Raw genomic sequence first — 11,710 nt, 5'->3', positions numbered from 1 at the left:
GAGGCCGCGCATGCGCGGAGCGGCGGCACCGGGAGAGCCGGGGCGGGGGGCAGGGCAGGGCGAGGCGGCGGGGGCCGCACGTGCCGCGCGGGGCGGCCGTTGGAAGCGGCGGTTGAGGTGCGGGGGGCGGCGGCACGTGCTGCCGCGGAGGTGCGGGGGGCGGCGGGCGGGCCCCACCTCAGGCGGCGCAGCTGGGCCGGCCCTGGCGGGGACGGGTCTGCTCGGAAGGCGGGGGAGTCGCACCGGGAAGCGGAGGGGAAGTGGGAACCGCCGGCCGCGGGTGCATCGGCGTGGGCTGGGAGGTTGGGCGGGGGTCTGCTAGTTCCAGGGTTACTGGTTTCCATTGTGCTCGAGGTATCGGGGGAATGAGTTTTTTCCTTATGAACTTCTGCACGTGCAAAATCAAACTGCTCAGATTTTCTGTTGCTGGATGCACAGTTACATTTCCTTTCGCCATCCAAGTGCTTCTTTCAAGCTGTACCTGTAAGATCTCCGCTTTGTGTTTCTAGGGCTGTGCTTGGGTGAGGAGGAAAAAGATTGTCCCCGTTTCGCAGAAGCTACTGACCAGTCACCAAAATGGTAGTTTTCACATGCAACGCGTGTGGAGAGTCTGTGAAGAAAGCACAAGTTGAAAAACACGTGAACATCTGCAGGAACTGTCAGTGCCTTTCTTGCATGGATTGTGGCAAGGATTTCTGGTACGTAATGGATGGGTATAGCCTTGCTCACTCTGCAGCGGTTGTTACGAGTCCAACATTTTCCTATGGTATATTAGAATTAAATTGGGCACCTTCTGAATAATTCGTATTTGTATTTTAAAATTATACACATTTTTATATAATTTCAAGCTTAATCATCCAAGTTTGAACCGCGAGGACAACTAAACCATCCAGCAAACAGATCAGAGCTTTCAGCTTCTGATCATCAACAACTGTTATTTATTCTGCTACTGCTGAGAGAGAGAGATTGGTAATCACATCAGAAATCCTGAATTTTTCACTTCTTAGAAGAAAGCAGTGCTACTATCTGCTTTCAAAATATAAACATATACATTTGCATAAGAAAATAAGGTTGTCCTCAAATAACTGTTATATTGCTCAATACGTCACTGACAAAAGATTACTATCTATGTTAGTCATTCCTTTTTGGGGGCACTTAAGTATTGGTTAGAACTACACTACCACATTAGTATATCTGGGTTTAGGAATTAGGTTCTTGCAAGCATTTTTCACCTGCTTTTCTAATTTTAAAATGTGTCAATGTGAGTAGTAAAACACAGATATACGTTAATAGCTGTGCATATGCTACCTGTACAAATGTGCATAAGTTATAGAGTCTTCATTAAAAGCAGCAGTATACTGAAGACTCAGATCTGATTTTGCAAGTCCAAAATTTTCTCTGAAGGCTGTAGCATGACACAAATGTCAGCAGTCTTATAAGCATGTACTTTAAGCACATCGAATTTTACTCATAGAAGTGTTGACACTATTAAGGTTTAAATGATAGATACTATCGTCTGTTCGGTTTGTTGTTTACATGAGTCTTGCATAGTTCAAAGGACTGAAACACTTTAGTGAACTAAAGTTAAAAATCTCCTGTGTTCAGGGGTGACGATTATAAGGAACATGTGAAGTGCGTAAGTGAAGACCAGAAATACGGTGGAAAAGATTTTGAAGCCAAAACTAACAAAGGAGATGCTAAACAACAGGAGTGGATTCAGGTAAGGTGTTTACTGTATGCAGATATTATAAATAACTCTTCTTTACAACCTTTAAAGATACAAGAGAAGCTATACTGGATCAAACCAGAGATCTATTTTTCCCAATATCCACAGCTTATCCACAGCTTTCTTTTGGCAATTCCTTGGCAGGTCTATTTCTTATCTGGTAAGAAACACACCTTTTGTTTGTTTTGAATCCATCTCTTACTAGTTTGATTTAATGTTCCCTAGTTCTTGCATACGAAGAGTCTTTGATCATTGTCTGCCCTCTTCATGCCACATATGCTTTTGTAGACTTCTGTCAGGCATCCCTCTCCACCTCATCATCTCTGATCCAGGCCAAAAACACCTGTCCTGCTCAGTTGATCTTCATTTGTAAATTACATCCTCGGTCCTCTGAAGTCTTCTCAGTTCTACAGTATCCTTGTGAAATGAGGTTACAAGAACTGCATATACTTTTCAAGATATGGATGAACCATAGGTTTACTCTGTGTCATAATGATGTTTCCTGTGTCCTTCTTTATTCCTTTGTTACTGATTTTTGTCAGTTGATGTACTTTTTTGACTGCTGCTGATCATTATGCTGGTATTTTCATGGAATTGGTATTTTAACCCCAAGATCTTGTGTCTAAGCTCCAGTGGTCAACTTAAAGCCTGCTATTTCAGATGTAAAGTTAGTATTGCTTTTCCTATGCATGCTGCTTTACATGAACTTGTGTTGAATTTAATTCACCTTTTTATTACTTATTGACTCATTTTCTTTATATCTTTCTTGAATTCTTCACACTCCTTATCCTGAATAGCATGATATAATCAGGAAAATTTTCCTGCCCTCTTTTCAGGTATTGTGTAAATATATTGAACAGCAGAGGGTGCAGCATGGATCACAGGAAATGTCGTATCCTTTAGGTAGTGCAAGAACCTGTCCCTCTTATGGCTGTTAGTTTCCTTTAAAGGTTTTAGGAAGGAGCTCTCAAACATGTTTTTAAAACTCCATTAGATATTATTAGTTAGATCATCTTTATCCATGGATTTGTTGATTTCTATCTCATATAGAACACAATCTAACAAAGTACTAAGCTACCCATATACTCAAGGAATGTGAATAATACCACTGGAAGTCAACAGATCAGTGCCATTGTTGAGATGGACCATTGTTTTGAGTACATTGTTCAAAGACAGTATGATGTGACTGCTATTGCTTACGAAAATCATTAGCCTTCCTCAGTAGCAAGTACTTTCTACACCAAAAGATGAGCGAGTGTTACAGAGCATCCTTTTCTGGTAGTCTTAACAATTCACAAAACCCTTCAGTAAACAGATTTTCAAAAGTACAGGAAGGCTCTCCAGTGTCCAGTGGCTACATCTTTAAATAATGAGAAGCTCAGAGCCTTTTTTCCCCTCACTAGCAGCAGCACTCTTTATGTAGCTGCCATAAGGCCCTGGCCTGACCTCTTCTGCTGGCACCTGCAACACAGGTGTGTGCCTGAGCTGTCTTATAGGGATCAGTGGCTGTTGAAGCTGGCACTGCTGCCAAAAGAAATGTGTGTCAAACTGTGACCTTAAAGCTAGCCTGATTTTTTACAATTAACTCCAGAATTTTGCAAAAACCAATCAGCCGACAGTTGCTTTTCTTAATGCAGGTCTTTTTCACGCTGCAAAAATCCCTGACATGATACAGTTACTTTACTTTTAAATGTTTTTATTACAGGTTATAACTTGTACATCAGAAAGCATTGGTGAGCAATCCTGCTTGCCTCTGCTTACTATACAAGTTTGAATATTTATATAGATAACTTTGACACATGTTATGATCTATGGTAAAACCAAAGGTTAGTGTTTTTCCCACGCATATTGAACAGTTCTTTTGAGCAGGCTATACACTGTGGGTACTAGGTGATTTCTGTCCAATATGTTTCCAACTTGCATACCTTGCGTGTATCATTTGATCATTATGTGTCTTTGCTGATTTAATTCTGTATTTCTTCGTTCAGAAAATTCATCAAGTAATGAAGAAGCCAAACATAAGCCCTAAAGTGCGGAACATTCTGGAGCAAATGCGTGTCTTTGATAATATTCCAAGAAAAAAAGTAAAGTTTCAGGTATGTATGAGACTTGTAGTAACCCATGAAGTGAGTTTAAAATAGATCTTCTTTGGGAGTGCCACCCTCTTTTAACAAAAGTAGGACAAATCACTTATTTGGGCATGGTAAATAGCTGGTGTAATAGCTGAGTTTCAAATAGGCAGTGTTTGTTAAATACATCTCTTTGCTTAGAAGTACTCTCTGCATGCCATTTTCTTTAGGTGTTAAGACAGAGATTCACCATTCAAGCTTGATCACCATGTGTATGCTTGTTCTTTTTTGATACCTTTCTTTTTTTCTTTGTGCAATTTCTATTGCATGTCCAAATTCCTAGATGTACTTTTAAGGGATCCTGATTTCTGTAGCTTTGGGTTTTTTCCTAGTAAAGATACTGTTTTGAGAGTTTTCCTGTTGCTCAGTATTCTGACAATCTCCTGCACTGCAGGCTTCACTAGACTTTGTATCACCACCCAAGCAAATTCTAAATGTTTCATGTGGTATCAGTAAAGAATTACTGACAAGCTGGCCTTTTTCTTCTTCTCTGTTCTGTGCCTCAGATTGTGAGGCAGAGATAAGATCATAATTGCTTCCAGAGCATTCAAATAGAACCTAATAGAGCTGCGCTGAAATAGCTGCTAGCGAGCTGAAGGCTAGAATACTTTTCTGCAAAATTAATGTTCTAAGGAGGGAAACTGATATTGCCAAGAAGCATGTTTCTTTTTGGTAAGATGTGTTGCAGTGGAAGATCAAAAGTTTTTGCAGTTCCTTGTTCCAATTTACTAATGCAGCTTTCCTGGGATTTTCATTGCAATGCAAAAATCTTTACATTAGGTTTTACTTAGAATGCTACATTCCTGAAAGCTGATATGTTGCTGATAGTGTAAGCATAAGTAGAAATTTACTGCTTTGTTTTAATTTTCAGCAGGAATCACAGAATGTTAGGGATTGGAAGGGACCTCAAAAGATCATCTAGTTGAATCCCCCTGCCAGAGCAGGAACACCTAGATGAGGTTACACAGGAAAGTGTCCAGGCAGGTTTTGAATGTCTCCAGAGAAGGAGACTCCACAACCTCCCTGGGCAGCCTGTTCCAGTGTCTGTTACCCTCACTGAGAAGAAGCTTCTTCTCATGTTTAAGTGGAACCTCCTGTGTTCCAGTTTGAACCCATTGCCCCTTATCCTATTATTGATTGTCACTGAGAAGCGCCTGGCTCCATCCTCGTGACACTCACCCTTTGCATATTTAGAAACATTAATGAGGTCACCCCTCAGTCTTCTCCAAGCTAAAGAGCCCCAGCTCCCTCAGCCTTTCCTCATAAGGGAGATGCTCCACTCCCTTAATCATCTTTGTGGCCCTGCGCTGGATTCTCTCCAGCAGTTCCCTGTCCTTGAACTGAGGGGCCCAGAACTGGACACAATATTCCAGATGAGGTCTCACCAGGGCAGAGTAGAGGGGAAGGAGAACCTCTCTTGACCTACTAACCACCCCCCTTCTAATCCACCCCAGGATGCCATTGGCCTTCCTGGCCACAAGGGCACAGTGCTGGCTCGTGGTCATCCTGCTGTCCACCAGGACCCCCAGGTCCCTTTCTCCTACACTGCTCTCTAACAGGTGGTTCCCCAACTTATACTGGGACCTGGGGTTGTTCCTACCCAGATGCAAGACTCTACACTTGCCCTTGTTATATTTCATTACATTTTCCCCTGCCTAACTCTCCAGCCTGTCCAGGTCTCGCTGGATGGCAGCACAGCCTTCTGGCATGTCAGCCACTCCCCCGATTTGGTGTCATCAGCAAACTTGCTGAAAGTGCGCTGTATTCCCTCAGGAGCTCTTGCAATAGCCCCAGCAACTTTCAAATGTTTGCATTGAGATATTTGTTTAAATTTTACTTTTCTGTAATAAACTAAGGTATCCATTTAGGAGCACGACCATCTGCTTAGTACACAAATAAATAAATAAGATCAGATCCTTAATGTTTTAACTCATGGGAACAGTCAGAAGGTTTGGTAGGACATAGATGTACCTTTTCTGGATTACTATCGGTGAAGCAATTGAGAGGTATGGTATAGCCTCATAACAGTATGCAGGCATTATGTGAAACAGTTCAGCATGGAGGTTTAAGAGGTTCCTGGAGAGTAAACATCTAACCAGATCTTAATCAGAAGAAGTGATTAGATTCTTAAAAGAAAAATAAAAACAAGAACCAAATATATGTCAATCAAGAAAAAAAATCAGAGATGCACCTTTTCAGTTATTCTCATTTTTTTGCTGCACAGAATTGGATGAAGAACAGTTTGAGAATTACCGACAGCACTTTGCAAGACCAGGTGTGGGATATTTTCTCTGAAGCAACCAGAAATGTAAGTGAAATTAGAGGTACAACGTCATACAACAGGAATGCAGTCAGAAATGCTGGAAGGAAAACCTTTCAGACTCCCTTTGTCGATGATAGCACAAATATTGTCTCCTGGTCTTAGAATGGATTATGTTATAATGTAACATTCCTAGACTAAATTACCAATTTGTGGAATATACTTTCGCTGAAGTAGTTGTGCATACTGGGCACATTGTGATTAAAAACTTGGACACAGTGACACCATTGTGACACGATAATCAGAAGGCTAATGTAACTTTATGCTATTAGTACATAAGGAAAGGGCAAAACAGTACTTTTATCTTTGGTTCCAGCCTTCTACTACACACTAAGAAGTAATAAACCAATGTCTTTTCAGAACTGTATTGGCCTCAAATTAGTGCGTATTGGAGTGGGATATTAACAGCACCTAGTCAATCTATTAATATATTCGTTAATATAAACTATTATAAGCCCAGGAACTTTAAGAAAAACAAATATGTTAAGATGAGAAAAAAACAAACATCACTGCCTTTGAGGACATCATGCAATAATAGGTGGTTGTCCCAGACATATCCGAAGACAGGGAACAGGATGGCAAAGCTAAGCTTGTTATGTAAGGGCTGTATATTTAGGAATAGGTTCTATATCTTGCTGTAATATGCTGTATTTTTGTCTGTGTAAATCAAAGAGTTGCCTCTCCCTTAACTTAGTTACATTTAGTAAATATGTTTAAAAAATACATAGACAATTATTTCAAATGGAAATTATATATGTTGTAAGTTAACATTTCTTCTGTGATGTTAAGGTAATTAGCATTTATGCTGTTAAGTTAAAAGAAGAATCAGCTGCAGTATTTAGTCCTATTTCTCAGGTAACAGGTGTCACCACGTGTAAGCAATTTTATTGAATTCAGAATATTAGTGTTCTTCATGAATGACGGAGTAGAGAAAAGTTGCAATTTCAAAAAAGGCCTGCAAAAATTATAATAATCTGTCTTTCAACAAAAGATTTCAAGTGAAAAAGAACAAGACAAACCACAGCAGGAGGAGGAGGGGCAGTCTGCAGCAACTGGGAAAAAAACAACGGCAGAAGAAAATGGAATTACAGATGATAAAATCGAGAGGAAAAAGAATAAGAGAGAACGAAAAGAAGAGAGACAAAAGAACAAAAAGGAGAAAAAAGACTTGAAATTAGAAAACCAGTCAGAAGTAAAAAAGAGTAAAAAGTCTAAAAAAGGAAAGGAGAGCTCAGAGAATGAATTTGAAATAAATGGAAATGGCCATCAGAGTGAAACAGAAGAGGAAACAAATGCAAAGAAACGCAAACATAAACATATAGAAGGTACCCATCCTAATTTTATATTCTTGTTTTCAAGATGCTTTTTCTCAGTGCCTTAAAGCTCAATAATCTACTTTCAGTGGAATTTTTTAAGTAGTAAGTTACATATACAAATCAGATTATTTTTAACGCTGTGGTCGCACTGTCCTTTTATAAAATGTGAACCTCTTAGCAAATATAAACTCCTGTTAAAGGAACATAAACTTGAAATCATGTCAGAACTTTTCTTCTAGTTTTATAATTTTTTGTGTGTGTGTTTATCTAATTCCATCTCTAGAGGAACCTCATACCAGAACAAAGAGAATGAAAACTGAAAACATTTCAGAAGACATGGAGACAGAAAACACCAATGGCAACGAAGAAAATGTGGGAACAGATAAAGGTATTCTTAAAGGGGGAGTTACAAAACTCTTCTGCAAAAGATTTCATGCAGAATATAAATACAGTGCTTTTGCAGCAAGCCATGAGATAAATTGTGCCTCAGTAAACAGATATATATATATGTATGTATATTCAGTAAACATATCTGTTCCAGAGTAAGTAGCCTGTGCTGCCTTTAACAACTGATGCTGAATTAGTTCTCTCATTTGTTTCTTCTGCTGAGCTGTCAACCTTTGGCTGTGCTTGGTTTCCCTGGGCAGTGAGGAATTTGGCGTTTGTGTCACCGCAGCGGGTCTCTTCCCTGCTGCCAGGCACATTAACAAATGTAGAGGAAAAAGGGCAACAGCTCTCTTGTATCTCTTCGTATCTGTTATATCCCCATTTTTGCTCAGTGAATCATAAATTGGACTTTAGCTGTGTTTGACCTTAGCTTATACTTGGATAAACCTACTTAAGCCTATCATCCAATGCACTGTTGCTGTCAGGGAATGTTGGTACTTGAACATGCAGATTGTTTATTTGGAAACTACCAATTAATGACCCCTGCAGTGGGTATGGTGTGATATTCAGTACCTGTGCTCTAAGGGTGAGGAGACAGGATCTTTGTAAATATTCCTGTATTATGTAGGAGTTGCTGCTTAATAGCTGAAGCATGGAATTTAAGTAAAAGCGATCCTGACCCTAGTTGTTCAAGTAGTGTGTTGGTTCTTTGTGTCTGTCCTATTACAATCTTCAAAAACATACTACCTGACTTCATGCTTAAGACACCCTGCTGTTGTAGGGTCAGTAAGACAGCAATGAACTGTTGTGGTAGCTGAACTGGTTCCAAAATAAGGAGATTGCAGGCTGGCTCCTACTAGAGAAGACAACCTGCAAATATCTGATTTTACCAATGATGTTGTACACATAATTATTTTCTAGGTAAATTCAACTGGAAGGGAACCATCAAAGCTGTTCTGAAACAGGCTCCAGACAATGAAATTTCAATTAAAAAACTAAGAAAAAAGGTACTGTACAACGTGGGTTTTTGAATCTCCTTTGGTATTGTGAATTTCATTCTGTAATGCTTAAGTTCATGAAATCCTGTCCCACATAAGCAAAAAAGTTTGACGGAGCAAATTTTGCTTTGACTTTTTTGGTTGCTTTTTTGATCAATTATAAAAAAAAATATATTTAACAGAATATCAACTGACAGAATGTCAACTGAAGGACATGTGCTTTATTGCTTACTGGACTACAGCAGAAATTCAGTGCTAATTCTGCAAAGGAATAATAGCATAATAGATTCCACGCTACTTTTAATACAGTAACATGAATGTATTATTGCTTTAAGTGGAATCATCACTAACAACAAACTGTTCTTCTGTTTTTGTGCAGGTTATAGCTCAGTATTACGCAGTAGCTGGTGAACATCACAAATCAGAAGAGGATATTCTAGTCATATTTAACAAGAAAGTGAACAACAATCCTAAATTTAAAGTTTTAAAGGACAAAGTTAAACTCCTGAAATAAGAGTTTGCATACTTTCATAACCTATGCATTTTAATCTTGCAGACAGAGTCAAATTCTTCTGACAGCTGGACAAATATCATGCTTTGGTCTCAATTTAAATGGTGTATTTGAGAGCAAAATTTAACTTTTAAGGCTGGATTCCTCCTCTTTTTCTAGATTTATCACAGAACATTTTCAGATATTTTATTTTTTTATTTTATGGAAAATGTATATTTTTAGTACAAGTTTTAAGAGGCATTGAAAATAATTGCTGCCTACTATATTAAAATTATTCCAGTAATGGATATAATTTAGAGGCATGAATGTTTATCAGGACGTGGGTTGTGTGGATTTTTGCAGAAACTATTCTAAGAGCAAATAGGATTTTCATATTCCAAAACCTACCATGGAATAAATGTTTTGTTATGCTAAAATTCAGGATGGTATGACTGATATCCCCTTTATGCACTGTAGCTAGTATATGCAGGCTTTAATAATCTACTAATTCTGTGTTGTAAAATACAATAATTAAAGTGTCTGTCAAGTTTGTGTATGTAATATTGTGCATTCACTGAAAATCTAAAGACTGAGTTACTTGTATATGCATCACTACTGCATATTTGAATTAATGCAACTGACTTCAACGTAAGTGGTCACATGGACTAAAAATTGACTGATTAAATAAATTACTTTAAAACACCACCTTAAATATAATTTATGATTGTATAATAAATCTTGCCATTTTATGATTGTATAATAAGTCCACAAATGATAAAAAATTTGAAGAGGCTGTTATATGGCAGTTGCCGAAACAAATATTACATATATGTATGAGACAGAGTTGCCTGGGGAAAGTTAACTTGAAGTTTATATGATTTTAATCACAGAATGCAAAATACTGCCAGATAGGGTGTTTCCTACCATGAAGCAATCTGTTAAAAACAGTGGTAGAAAGCCAGTGAAAATGTCTTTCAGTAGGTGGCATAGTGATTTCAAGCAGATACACTTTTATAAAACTCCATAATAAAAATATCTGAATTTGTAGAAATATTGAGTATATTAAAAGTATAAATATGAAAAAACCCCTTTCTGATACACTGGGTCCAGTTTCTGTGAGTACCTTGTTTATTTTGAAAGTTGCAATTAAAAATACCTAATAAATTTAAGATCTCTTCAGAAAGTGTTTGTGGTTAATCCATGGCTTTGGAGATAAATAGAATAAAATTTATTTACAGACATTGAGAAACTTTGAGAAGTTCATCTGTTGCAATGAAGTTATGTACCTTGGATGCTCTTTTGTTTTTAAGAGGGGATGGGGAGGTGGGGTTGGACAACCTTAAGATTTAGCAAATGCAAGAGGGCAACAGTATCAACTGTAGATTTCCAGTTGCATGCAGCAAGCATGTAATATTTCAAAATTATGATTCCAGACAGTATAAGAGAACAGCAAGGCACAACCCACAGTGGTAATGTGGAAACTTGCTGAGCACCTTGCAGTTTAATAAATATGTTTGTTAAGTGTTATTATCTGATCCCAACTTCTAAATCAGGTGATTAGTTTGAACAGATCTTAAGTCGTCATTTCATTGCCTTTGGGGTCTGTCACCATCAAGAACAAATGACGGGACTGACATCCATCTGTGCATGCCTGTGTTTGAAGGAAGATCTCGCTCACAGTAATCGCAGCAAATCTGGGTGTTGTGCGTGTGCTGACAGTGTGACTGCCATCCTGCCCTTTTGCACTATCTTTGATCATCTCAATCGAATACTGCAAGCCATTGATGCCAAGTTCGATGCCCATGGAAATTCAGCTGACATGATCCACAACTGACGTTTTAAATACATTTGACAACAGGCACATAATGAGCCAGAAAGTTCATCATCTTTGATCTAGGTTCTCAGCAGCAAAGTCAATTGATGAGGCTTATCCATGGACAGAAAAATCGTGGTTGCCCTTCATCAAGCACACTACTGACCTGCTCAAATATAGATAGTACAGAATATTTAAGAGAATGCCATGACAATACTAAGTAGCCATTTATTTTAACATTTTATCTGACAGAACAGCTATGGTATTGGACTTTTCTTTTGACAGCATGCCAGTGTGCTGCATTTGTGTTGCCATAGAGGAGTTCATATACTGAACCATTGAGTTCATTTTGTAGCATTTGGTCATGAAGCCATCGAAATGACATCTGGGTAATGAGTTCAGTTGTACATATGTGGAGATTCAGCAAAATCCAGCACATATCACAGTCATATCATTTAAAACAAACAAAATCGAACAACAACAACGACAAAAACAACCACAAACCCAATGGCAAACCAGAGACCACTCAAA

General features: G+C 38.5%; 1 protein-coding gene across 1 annotated transcript; it reads left to right on the top strand.

Moving 5' to 3' along the window:
• Window positions 1-32: 32 nt before the first annotated feature.
• On the top strand, window positions 33-10,531 carry LYAR (Ly1 antibody reactive). Its single transcript, XM_065634244.1, has 9 exons — window positions 33-117; window positions 510-698; window positions 1,606-1,720; window positions 3,715-3,822; window positions 6,080-6,163; window positions 7,167-7,500; window positions 7,775-7,879; window positions 8,800-8,885; window positions 9,256-10,531. The coding sequence occupies exons 2-9, from the start codon at window positions 577-579 to the stop codon at window positions 9,388-9,390; spliced, it is 1,089 nt and encodes a 362-aa protein (XP_065490316.1). The 5' UTR covers window positions 33-117; window positions 510-576; the 3' UTR covers window positions 9,391-10,531.
• The last annotated feature ends 1,179 nt before the right edge of the window (window positions 10,532-11,710 follow it).

The sequence above is a fragment of the Caloenas nicobarica genome, chromosome 4, assembly GCF_036013445.1.
Source record: "Caloenas nicobarica isolate bCalNic1 chromosome 4, bCalNic1.hap1, whole genome shotgun sequence".
Lineage (NCBI taxonomy): Eukaryota > Metazoa > Chordata > Aves > Columbiformes > Columbidae > Caloenas > Caloenas nicobarica.
This window is presented reverse-complemented; position numbering and strand designations above follow the sequence as displayed.